Here is a 13,875-nt window from a genome sequence, read left to right on the forward strand (position 1 = left end):
CCGAATATCGTGACCGTACGTCGAGCGGTTAGATTTGTGCCCAACTGTTGACGGACGGACGGACGGACGCTCGGACGGACGCTCGGACGGACGCTCGGACGGACGCTCGGACGGACGGACGATCATGCGATTCTACAAGCTGCATCTGACTATGTCAGATGAGCTAAAAACCAAAGTAATTTTAATACTTACAGTCTGGTCTATATCCTATACTCAGAGGTGTCCTCTTCACTAGCAGGCTAAGTGACACAACACAAAAACAACCAGTTTATATAGCTCATCTATTAACACCATGGATGATTTTATTATTGATTTTAAATGTTTTTTATTATAATTGTATTTGTTTCTCACCAAATATTTAATCTAGAGCACAGAATCTAGGTATATATAACTAATCTAGATTAACATCAACTGAGCTATTTTTCTCTATAAAGGAAAGGAATGCCAGAACCACAGCAGGAACGTTTTTTTGCACACGAGAGTTTATCGACTCGCTACTTGCACAACTAACTGCTGTAATTTTAAATAACGTCATTGCATTTTAATTTGCATAAAATCAAATCAATATCAAGGTTTTTAGATTAACTTCTACATCGGACATATATCAGCACACCCTGCAGGCTGCTTATGACTTCTGAAGTACATTCTGTGTACCCATGTAAGTGACAGAAAACTCTGTGTGGAGCTAAAGTACATTTTACAACCTAAGCATACATAGCTAACACACAAACTGATAATATTATAAACTTACTAGCATTGCTATTTACTGTTTTAGGCTAAACTATTTCATGTTTTAAGGTTTTTGTTTAAAACCATAGCATACTACTGGCATATACCTGGCAACGCTGACAGACTTCGGGTTGTGTTCGTTAAGAAGCTCAAGTAGTTTCTCCATGGTTCGCCCAGTGTCTATGATGTCCTCTACCACCAGCACATGCTGCAATGAAATGAGACAAGGCCATGCAATCTAAGCTTAAAATAGAAGCACTAAGCAAATCTAACAGCTTAAAACTATACACTTATATGACGTTACAGTTACATAATCATGGTTGTGTAAGCTTACTGTGATAACTATTGTGAATTGCAGCAGGTATGATAAATGCAGCTGAAACTACATAATTTGAAATCTACCATTATTTAGGTGAGCAGATATTTTTTATTTAATAGAAAACATGAAAGTTGAGAACACTAGAGATGATGTGTAATGCTGAAAACTTGATTACTTTTCCATAAACATGTAAATTATGAGAAATTATGAAAAAAAATGTCCAAAACTTCACGATCCAGACCCAAGAAGAGGGGTATTATACCCTTTACCACATACCCGGCCCTTCAGGCTCCTTAGATGATCTCCGCCAATTACCTCGATATGACCCGTTGATTGATCATCCTAGTGTGAAAAAAACACATGGTTCCAATGTGAGTCGCTCAATTAGGCTTTGCCAATTTACAATTCATTTTAACTACAATTGACTTCTCATGCTAATTCAAATTCTACTGGATTGAAGTTATTGTGTTATAAGAGGTCGTAACCAATTCAGTGTTATAGTTTTAAACAGCTAAGAAAGAGCCAATATTATGCATCAAGTGATATCCTCGTGCTAACATGGGCTATTCAATTGTACTTTAAAATTGCACAAATGGTAATTTGGCAACAAGACTTAGGAATTAGTGAGACATCAATGGTTGTAATTAAATATGGTACATTCAATTAATAATCTCAAGTCTAACTATAAATTTACAGTGAACTATCTGCATTTGACATTAATTTAATTGAACTGTGAAGCACAATATCTTCTAAACAGCAAACTTTAATAAAAAATTGTATATAAATTTGGTTTTTGGTCTTACCTACTATATATATAAATATATAGTAGTATCAGGACTACACCGATAATGCACGGTTTACGATAAAGATACCTCAACCAACATATAGTTATTGGCTCGTTATGAGAACAAATAATCCCGATGGAAGACACTTTAATTCTCATGTGACATATTTATCTGCACTCTGCTCAGCCCATCCTCACATAGTTCCTTTGCATGTTGTTAATCTCGGGCAACATTATAATCAATGATGGCAGCAGTTTGATCAAACTTACAATGTCATTGATAATTAAATTAGTATTAAAAAAAAATTATAGTCAAACATTGAGCTATTTTAGCTATTATATGACACATCCAAACCAGGGCAACCTTAGGGTAAAGCAAAGCACCTTTGCGTTTCGGAGGTGCCGCTCAAAACACGAGCATATACATCAGGAGTACATAATAGGTACCTGTATACACCATGCAAGCATGCACCATACGTTTTTTTATCCTGATACCTGTTTTAGTTCAAAAGGTGCATGTTATGTTATGTCGATGGGTATATACTTGCGGAGCGGAATAAACTTTGAATAAGGAACGCCGACACAGTTAATTGTTTCGCACGCTTCATTAACTGACATTGTATGTATGTATGTGTGTATGTATGTAGGTTTATGGTTGTTTCATGAACGCGGTATTTTGTTCATGATATATATGCTTGTGACCGTTTTTGTGTGTGTGTGGAAAATCGTTTCTTTAATTTGTGCTAACCAGTGACGGTACGTTTCCACTATATTGTTAGACCGCTGGACACATTCTTCAATCAGGGTTTGATATAGGCCTAAAACATTTCATCGACAATATGAAATCACTTTTGCGTATTTTTGTTGGTTGTACGATGTGTACGATGTGTGGAAGTGACAAAGGTTGTCAGGTCCACGTCGGTGCTGTGTATTAAGGCCCTGTGTGCCTGGGCTGTGTGCCCTGGGATTATGAGGATATTTTGCCATAATCAGGCTTCTGATATAAGGAAGCACATGGCTTGAAACGTGGTTTCGGTAATGCGTGTTGGTATACACGCATTCGCCACGTACGTTACAGCCATAAAAATACGCATGAGTGAAATTACGCATATGTAATTTGGCAGCGATATCAGAATGTTCATGCCAAATGTGTTGAGTTTCTGATTTCTATTGTGGTAGACTTTTATCGTTACTTGTTTTCTACGCTTCATATGTGATCTCTTATTGTATTTTGATTGTTGTTATGTGTATCTGTGTATCGATGTTGTATTATAGTGGTCATATGGATTTTTGTTCAAACTGTATTTTTGTATTGACGTATCATTTATTGAGTATATTAATTGGTGTTCGGTGAAAGAGATATTGTATTAGTATAGTAAGGGTACGAGCAATTTTGGGTAATGTTGGATTGTCTAATAGCCAGGATGAGAGACAGGTGTGCGTGTGTGTGCGCGTGCGTGTGCGTGTGTGTACGTAGGGTGGATTAAGATTAGGGTGTATTTTAGATTAGCGAGGACGCTAAAGTCAATGGCTTATAGAAGCCATCGTCTTCGAGGAAAGGGAGGTAATGTAAAGTATGGTTTGCAGATGGTAAAATAGTAGTTGTGTTTAGAAATGTCGCGACAAGGGGTTACATTATGTGTTGGTCGGCGGTAGCGTGGTTGTTGTAGTATGGATGATGGAGATGCGAAACGGTTGAGAGGGAGTTGTTGTACATGTGTGCAGCATATGTCGGTTGTCTGGGCGCGAGCCGACGTTCTTTGTTATCTAGAAATGTATAAAGGGGAAGGTTCTTGGTTGTGAGTGAGATCGGACGGGAGTGCGCGAGGCACGCGTCTGCATGCCTCTGTGCGAGCATATGTGGTTTGAGAAACAATATACTATTTTGCTGAACACTACTGCTTGGAGTTTGGAGTTTCAATATTCATCGCTACAACCGATCTACATTTAAACGGGTAACGTCATCTTCGTCGTTACATTTCGTCATTAATCCCTATTATGTACTCCTGATATACATGGTGCGAAATTAACGCGAGTCCGGAGTCAAATACTCCCTGATTTACTGTCGGACTCCCTGATTTGACATATATGTAAATTCTGCTATACTAACTAGTTCGTTCCAGAGCATGGCCTCCTCATTATTCCCACGCAAAATTACGGTATTTTTTCAGCAAATGTCCAAAGAAAATTTGGCAGACGTGCAACCGCACGAATCTTCAAAATAAGCACATGTATGCGTTATTGTTAATATCTTAAGTTTTGAACTTCAGACTGCGGACTCCCTCATTTTTCCGCAGACTCCCTCTTTTTGAGGGCAGGGAGTCAGTTGGACCCCCTTGTTCAAAAGTTAATTTCTACCCCTGATATATATTGATATAGATCTATACAGTATAGTTTCGACATGCATGTGGAAAAACGCACCAATTTAGGTACATATATATACATGTATACTACTAAATACTAAATTCTAATTCATGTAGCTGACATTTTTTTAAATATCTAAACTTGGACTGCTATAATGATTTTTTAAATTGCACACCTACTTTATAATAAGAGGGTGTAATACCCCCGTCACACCAGGCCCCGATCTCACTACGCTCGTACTACGCTCTAAGAGTCTGGCAGTTCAATGACGTTGCGCGTGATCGCGATTCGTAGCGCGGGTGCATCGTCCACCTAAATGAGCGTGAGTGTTCGCTCAAATTTTGAGCATGGTTCATAACGAATGCGTGGTGTCGCGAGCGTGTGGCGGAAAAACAGCGCAGTGGCGGACGTGTATTTTAGAGACCGTGAAGGCGTAGTTACTCTTCACGTAACTTCGATTCGCGGTCACAACGAACTTAATGATCGTGATCGCAAAGCATCGGCGTGCCCGTGACACAGTCCTTGTCTCGCGCCTGTTCTCAGCAAACGGATGTCCAATACGTTTTCATTCATTATCGCTGTTTCACCTCCTACGAGTTTTTTTTTTTTTTGTTTTCCATTTTGTATATTTGTCTCTGGCGGACTTTTTTGACCATACTTGCTCTTATTTTCGCTATGGCCATGGTTGCGTCTCTATGCAAAGCTCGATTCCCGTTCGTATACTGATTTGTACTACGTCGTCAACACGCTGCAGACCCACGCCGTTTGTGGCGTTCGCATTACGTGTTAGTTGCGTCAATACCACGGCTAGGATCACGTTCCATGCGAAACTATTGGGGTATAAAATTGGGTTGGTCTACTCATGGCCACTCTCCTACCATTCAGGTTGTCCACTATTGGATGCAAGGCAAGCACTACTCCATGCCAATGTTTCTTCTGTAGAAGGACAACTCGGAATTACTTCGATTCGCCCAACGTCCCCTCAACATCTTGAGGAGGTATAGGAGGAGAAATAGAAGATAATATGTAGAAAATAATTCTTGATGTGAACAGCACGGCAGATACGAATGATGATGTCTAGAACGCGGCGCGGTATTTATATGGTCGTTGCCAGCGCAGTCGGCGCCTGCCTAGAGCGTGATGAAGTCGCACTAGGAGCGTGACTTGCGCGCAGTTGAGGCGCGGTGAGCGTTGCTTAGGCGCAGTGAAAGCGTCGTTTTGAACGCAATGCGATCGGATTGGTCGCAATAAAGACGCAGCGGGCGCAGTGCAAGCGTGATGCGGGCGTGGTGTTGAGCGTGGTATAGAGCGTGGTGAAAGCTTATCACGTATACGAACACCAAAGGTCACTGCTCCCCTAGTTAATCCTGACCAATAACTCAAAGTTAAGATTGCATCTTAAGGCTATATTTAAATGTCACCTGATAGCTACTCTGGCAATACTATTAGAAAGAACATATTAAGCATTTTCCAGTATTCAAAATAATCAACAATACAGTTCCTCACTAGGTCAATGATACACATCATGAACAAAGTTTCAACTTGAACTTGAAGTTGTATACATTTATACTCCCAGCACGGGGTATGGTTGTTGGCCTTACTCTAACTAGCCAGCAAATAGTGCAGTGGAGTACCGATACCTACGGATGCTGCCAACTAAAGCCAATCAGAACAACGTGGCTTACTTAAGGTCACTTGAGTTTCACCAAGTTAGAACTCTAACCCCAGACCCCTTAGACCAGTGGTTCTTAACCTTTTTGAGTCATGGACACCTTGGAGAATCTGGTGAAAGCTATGGACCCTTCCCCAGAAAATGCACATAAGCACATAAACGCAGAATTTTGCATACAATGGGGTTCACGGACACCCTGAATCCCATCTGCGGACCCCAAAGGGGTCCATGGAGCACAGATTAAGAAACCCTGCTTTAGACTGAAGTTCTATGTGCAAACCATGCTCTGCTCATGTGACACTGCTCCTCTCCTCCAAACCTTACCAAAACCACTTCCCCACATTTAAAATTTTAAACATTTGAATGTCTTATTTATTTTTGGGTTGTTGCAGGAGCATTTTCACAATGGCGATGTTAAATTTGACAACGGCAGTGCGCCACTATGGCTCTTATGTATAAGAAACCCTGGTTATGCATCATAGCTTTTCTCAAACACCCTACATAATGTATATAAACTTTATCTCCTGGTAACTAGATCACATAGTTTGTGCTGCCATTTTCCAGGCGGATTGACAGATGCCAATGGGATACTAACAGTGCCATCTTATTTTGTCACTAAGCTCTTAACATTAAAATAGTGTTAGTTTAAACACAACGTCAAATACTCACGTGCACAATAACAAAATAAAAGATGCTATTAGTGTAACGTGAACTTAACTTCCGTGTAAATTACAAGAATACGATATATAGCTAAATGGCAATATGGCTTATGGCTTCGCAATGGCAAAAACCTGCAGGCGCTAATGCATGCTTATTAGTGACCCAATCATATTGATCCACTACCAGTATAATTCCATAGACTTGCACTGCGGACTTCAATGATCAGAGAAACCTGTGGTTATCGGTTGCTATAAGTTATTTTCCACGTAGGCTAAGATTGATATGAGCATGTATGTGTGTATTAACATGCTGTGAGTCACACGTCAACAAAATCTAAGTTACCAAAAAGGCACTGCCACTAAGATTCACAAGAACAGGCTTCTGCTGTTGTGAACTCTGAGGAAGGTATATATATTATATATATTGTATCAGGACTTAATAATGACAAATGTTGTTGTTTGTCATTATTAACTCCTGATTGTATGTATTACATATGTTCTCGAAAGCTCGGAAAACAAAACATTGACTATTTTTATAAACTATTTATTCGAAATTATTTTTATATTCACATATTTATATCTTAGTATATAGGTATATATATATATATATATATATATATATATATATAATATAAATAGTGAGTAAGTAAAAACACATACACCCATGCAAGATTTAATACTATATATATATATATAATATAGTATATATTATATATATAATATATATATATCTGCATGGGTGCTATGTGTTTTTACTTATTTTTATAATAACTAGCTGCGCGGTACCGCTGCCCGCTGTGGTAAATCGCTGCTACTAATTCGATACTACTATACTAATAATGGGACAACAGTAAGGCGAACATTGGTAATAACATTCGACAATGAATTGCACCCAATATCAATATTTAGGAAACGGTCTTTAATAAGATAATAAGCATGGGGAAAACTGTTACGTATGACATTTATATGAACAGCACAACCCAACTTAGAACACCTGAGACATATATTTAATAGTAAATTATCGGCTCATAGCGCGTCNTTTCGATTTCGGTTTCGGTTTCACAATACCAGCAGCTGATGAGATCATGAGGTGAGGGCAAGAAAATCAATAGTCATAGGCTGTGCTGACATTGTGTGAAGATTGCCGAATTGAGGGGTTTTTCACGGATTTTTCGGCAAGTTTGACGGTTTGACAGGTTTTTTTCAGCTACGAACACGCCCGGGGTATAAGAGATGGCCCTGTGAAAATTGCATCCAGATCGCTTGGGCGGTTTGACCGCCTATAGGGAAGATACATACATAGATACATACATAGATACATACATAGATACATACGAACTCAAATATATATTAGATTGATACACAAGTAGGAGGCTGATCTTATAACTCCAGCACGTTCATATATATATAAACCTACATGTATGCTATGCCATCCATTTTTGAATTTCAATTAATGTTCCTTCAAATAATAATTAAATACAAAATCCCTATTACATTACAGCTCTTCATTTAATCTAATCAGTGTAACACGAAAACGATGAAACATGTAAATAATCTTGTTACAGACATAATTAATGTGGCTTGACTATGGCCATGCAATTTAATGTATAGTTAGTAGTATTTTATATTAATTAGTAGGCCTATGTAAATTTAAATGAATCTATATGAGCATTACTGTTGCACATAGCCAGTGCCACAAAATATGATTAGAAAATCTCGAAATGAATATTAAAGTATCAAATTTACAATGCTAAGTGAAATGACACCACGCCAAAAAAAAACACAACATACATTTACATATCTGACTATAGCCAATTATTGCACCAAATAAATAAAAAAGCCATATTTATGCCACTATATATCAGCATTTCCTAATTCAATAGAATCACCTGCATTTGTTGATGGTCTGCCATCCCCAGCTTATCCTGAAATACATTATAGGGGGAGTTGCTCAACGTTTTTAAGCAAGATAAAAATATAGTGGATAATTTTATTTCAGATGCTGCAGATTTGTGTAAACTAGGCACAAAAAATTGGAGCCCTGTATCAACCGATAAGCAGCCAATTTTCTTTGTGCTTGGTGGATTGAAGCTATTTTATCACCACGACAAACATCAGATTTAGGCATGATAACGGGTTTTCTTTGTTATAATTTTATTTCTTGAACATGAAAAAAAGCACACAAGAAAACGTTTCTCTGCTTAAAATGTCTCCTGCTCACCCAATTATCACACAAGTGTTTGCCACTTGACTTGATTCATCAGCCTTGCAATGGATATCTGTCAAATGACAGGAAACCAGAGGTATTGGCCATATTAACTGAAGAGACTGACAATTTAAAAGAGATGATTCCAGGGTTTGTAGAAGAGTTTAAAAGTTTACTACATGCCGGCACAGATTAGCAGTTCACAGTGAGCTCCCCAGCTTAACGGCTCATTGTCACTAGGACATATAACAGCTAAGTGAGCTGTACCCTCCTGATTCACCCTGATAGCCACATGGATTAATAGCATTCCAAGGGTTACTCTGGGAAATTGAAAAGTGTAGATAAAAAATATCCAATTGACTTTTTTGTAGCCAATGTTAATAATTTGTAGCAATTTTTTGTCCACATAATTTCATTCTAAATTACCTACTTGAACAAAATACAGAGAATCAAAAAAGCATGCTGTACGCTGCCGATTACCCAGTTTGGTCACTTTTAGCCAAAAAATAGCCAGTCCAATATTTTTATAACCACTACAAAAAAGTGTAGCAATTGGCTATTTTGGCAAGTGGTAGAGTAACCCCTGGCATCCAATGAATTAAGAACTCATCCTGTTAAATTAAATAATCAACCTAATGATCATCGTGGTGAAAAAGGTGTGCAGTTTACACCCTGTCCCGCCTCTCACTCCTCCTGCACACCTGCATTACCAGACAGTGATATTATGCTGCACTGTCGCACATGCACATCAAGCTCACCTGATAGCTCTTTAGTCGGATGAAGTCGACTGCGATCGGCACGGAACCGGTCTCCGCTGAGCTGTTGAGCGCTTTAATGCAGTCGATGAGGTCAGCGAAGAACTTGTAACCACCCTTAAGAACACAGAGCGCCACCAGTGGACCTTTGCCGATGTCATGCCAGATATCTCGTGCCAGCCGCTCTGTCCTGCAGTACAGATAGCGCACACACTCAGGGAATGATTATGTATTTTACTGACATACACAACAATTAAAGTTATGCAATCAAGTCTCTTTTACCACAGCTCTACTGATAAAGAAATTTACAAGATACCAGATACTAATATGTCTGGATACAGTAGTCTCTAATAGAGGTGCGCAGTATTATCGGTATAATAATATACCATGTTTTATGGCCCATGTCAGTAAACACCGAGGTACTCTTTAGATGTACCTGTGTTTTGAACTGATGTTGAGCACATATAAATAAATTGAATCATATCATGTTTCTTTCACTTCTAGATGTTTGTATTGTCTTCATGAACAGACCTCCATTGTCCTACACGATTCACATTATCTTTGAGTGTCTCCAGAATGTTCTTATATGATATGTGCTGACAGTATTATAGACCTGTTCACTGTAGACTAGTCCCTGCCATCATCTCCACTCAGAAGTTCGCTATGCTAGACCCACAAGAAAAGAATGAAAGTAGGAACCCATAGCATGCTAAATAATACATTATTTTAATGAGAGTGAAATTATTGGATCTTACTAACTGTTCAATCCGTGTGTTTATATATTTTGATTTGTCAGTGTTTGTTGCATCATAACTACTGCTAGTGCTAGGTGATAGATGCTAGTCTAGTAACTTTTGTATTTAAAATGATGAAAGACTTTCCATCTAAACGCAATTGTAAACCCATTATGCTCTGATATACTATTATAGTATGCTGAGATGAGAGATATTAGTGGACCTTATGAACTATTCAACCTGTTATTTTTACATTTTGATTTATTGTTTGAAAAGTCACAAATCACGAGATGCTAGTGTAATGATTTTTTATTCCAAGGATAAAACTACTTTCCACCTGAACCCATGATGTGTTGATACAGTATGCTGGCATGAGTAAATATTAGTTTATTTTTTTAAACATTTAAACTGTTCAATAATTACTGCAAGGTGCAAGCCAATAATGATAGACATGCTAGTATGCCTATGCTATAATGACTTTTAGATCGTGATGCTTTGTTAGGTCATTAAAACCAGAAATAAAACAGTGTTCTGACTGATAAGTTGTCTTCTCCTGTTTCCCAAAATAGCACTATACCATGATATTACTGTGCTATTTAGGTAAGATATCAATTTATACCATGGTACAAAATTTTTGTTGTATCCAACTCTACTTTCTAATAAAATAACATTGTTAAGCCCGGCACACATTGCCAAACATTTTGCTCAAAAACATTATCGTAGCAATGTTCCATGAAATGTTCGGCAATGTGCGGTGAAAAAAGTCGCCGAACATTTGTTCCGAACAATGTTTCTGAAGATCGGAAATGTTTGATATCTCGAACATTGTTCGTTGAATGTTCGTCAATGTGCGCTGAATGTCGAACAATTCTAGGAACATTTGTAAAGTAGTAACCAATAGCAGCACGATATTTGGTCACATGATTTTTGTGCCCAATCATGCGCCGATTATGTGACTCTTTACAACACAGCTACTAGAGGGCACCACGAGGTTGTTCGCTGCAAAATGTTCGGCAATGTGCGCTCAGCAATTGTTCCCCCGCACATTGCCAGACAAAAACATTTGTTCGGGAAAATGTTCGGCAATGTGCGCCAGGCTTAACACTATTCCAACTAGTTTGTCATAAATCACATAGTTTAATAAAATTCACAATAAAACATTTAGCATTTAGAACACATTATTTCAATTTATAAATACAGGTCATCTATACAGATTTCTGCTAAAAACAATATACCTATCAGCAACTAGTCCAGCTGGTATGAGCACCTTCTCCAAGTCATCTTCATAATGCTTAGGAACAGAAAACAATTCTAGTGGATAACCTTCATAGCCATCAGGGATCTGCAATATCACAGATACAATATCCAAATAATGCACACAATCTCTACATTAGTTGCAATAAAGGCGACAAATTAAATATTTTTGCGTGATACTTGTATGGGTAATTAAGTAGACTTGCTTCATGATAAGCACATTTGACTGGGTGGAAAAATAATATAAATGGCAACATTTTTCTGCTATACAGTATTTCAATTTCTTATTTTTTAGGAATGCACCTACAATGGACATAGACGTAAAAATTACTTATAACATACTTGCACTTTAGTTCTTTAGATTTTAAACGTACCAGTGCCAATTTGAAGCGGATTTTGACCACAATATTTAGACATTCACCAAACCACAGATCTATTTATACTGTCCATGGAACAATCACAGTCGCTCTCCTACATCATCCACTTCCCCATCCATTTATATAAAACCTTCGTTATCTTCTCAGCATCCAAAATTTCTCTACCACTCGTCTCCCATTTTCTCGGAATCCGAACATGACTTAAATTTTAGGCAGTTTTTCCATTGGTAAATATGAAATTTGATGAATAAAATTCCTGATGTGCAATTTTGGTGCCGAAACTTGTGGCAGAAATTTTGCTTTCATACTCTGTGGCAATTGAGAAATACCCAAAGTACCATTTTTACACACAAAAAACTCAAAATTTGTGTTGTCACATAATTAGGGGATGAAAATTCATTAAATTTTTTGACTTGAGCATAGAGATACCTCTATCTATAAACAAAACATGTGACTGATTCGATCCATTGGTCAATAAACCTTTACTCTTCATTAGAGCAATACCTGTACAAAAGCTAGAGTGTATCCTTAAATTCTATATGTGATGCTTTCGTTATCACTATCAGGGTCCATACAGATAAGTCAAGACAAAATTCAAGGAGTTTTCCAGGACATTTCAAGGACAATTTTTATTTTTCAAGTACTAAAATTCTAGCTTATCTTAATAACATTCAGTGTTTTCAGACTTAGGACAGCTTGAAAAGATTCATTACATGGAATAGAGGACATGAAAACTTCTGATTCAGAAAAAACTGATTAACTGTGAAAGGTATTCATTATGAGGTTAAGGAGATTAAAAACATGCACATCTTTTAAACTTATACATATTTACATATTTATTGCTTTATATTTCTTATTTTATAAATTCCAGTAGTTTTGAGTACTTTTCCAGGGCAATAAAAACTTTTCCAGGACAATTCCAGTATAAAACACAATATTTTAAAATTCAAGGAGTCGTATCAAATTCCAGGACATTTCCATGCCCGTGCAGACCCTGGTTTAGGTTATTACAATGATAGCAAGCAATTCCACTTTCATACATCATTTTACTATGTGCTGTGATTATAGGGGCGGGACGATATGGGTAGCTCACGATATAAGATTTGTATAACGACACACCTTTCACGAAATGATGTATACAGGGTTCTCCCCAGGATGAAATTGAAACAGGGGGGAGGGGGAGGGGGAAGGGAGGGGGAGGGGGAAGGGGAGGGGAAAGGGAGAGGGGGGAGGGGGAAGGGAAACTAGAGGGGTCCGGGGCCTGGTCGAATCACTGGCAGCAAGAACAAGTCCGCACCTGCAGCTACAACACACGCATCTATTGACTATATATAACAACATTATAATATATAGTTATATATATAACTACTATAACAACTATAGCTACTATAACAACTATAACTACTATAACAACTATATATAACGTTGTTATATATAGTCAATAGACGCGTGTGTGCTGTAGCTGCAGGTGTGGACTTGTTCTTGCTGCCAGTGGGTCGAATGGAAATTCTTGCCGAGGTGGCCAGTAGCAGGAGCGCCTCCAAAGCTGACTCACTCAGCCTGTTCCTCATGTAACCATTCCCATTAAAAATAAATAAAAAAATTTTAATCGGGGCCGAAATAATTTAAACGTGGCGCAACGATTAAAACGGGGGGGGGGTCCCCAAACGGAGCGGCCGCGCCCGATTTGCGCAACGTAGGGAGAAGCCTGGTATTGCGATATTTCATTATGTGGATTTTATCACGAGTCATTTTATCCTGTGCACACAGAATCGATACCTGTCCCATGAATGGTCAAATTTATCGATACGTTAGCTTGAAGGATTACATAGTGATAGATACTCTTGGAGCCTCTTCATTCTTCCACAAGCAGAATTGCTAATATGACAGTATTGATGCAGGGTTAAACATTAACTTTTTATTTCACTAGACCATCGGGCTAGTAACTGAAGAAAACCACTAGCCCTGACCTAACTTTCACTAGCCCAGACCCAGATCATAGTTATGAAAAACTTTATTTAG

General features: G+C 38.1%; 1 protein-coding gene across 1 annotated transcript in view; it reads right to left on the reverse strand.

Annotated features, from left to right (window-relative positions):
* Window positions 1-13,875, reverse strand: part of LOC106816565 (hypoxanthine-guanine phosphoribosyltransferase-like) — a 19,958-nt gene that overhangs the window by 3,737 nt on the left and 2,346 nt on the right. The window contains exons 2-7 of the mRNA XM_014821189.1: window positions 11,458-11,607; window positions 9,492-9,678; window positions 8,417-8,452; window positions 1,325-1,390; window positions 837-937; window positions 193-239 (exon numbers count right to left, since the gene is read on the reverse strand). Of these exons, the coding sequence (XP_014676675.1) occupies window positions 193-239; window positions 837-937; window positions 1,325-1,390; window positions 8,417-8,452; window positions 9,492-9,678; window positions 11,458-11,607 (587 nt within the window). The remainder of the gene's footprint in view (window positions 1-192; window positions 240-836; window positions 938-1,324; window positions 1,391-8,416; window positions 8,453-9,491; window positions 9,679-11,457; window positions 11,608-13,875) is intronic.

Source organism: Priapulus caudatus, unplaced genomic scaffold (assembly GCF_000485595.1).
Source record: "Priapulus caudatus unplaced genomic scaffold, Priapulus_caudatus-5.0.1 Scaffold1417, whole genome shotgun sequence".
NCBI lineage: Eukaryota > Metazoa > Priapulida > Priapulimorpha > Priapulimorphida > Priapulidae > Priapulus > Priapulus caudatus.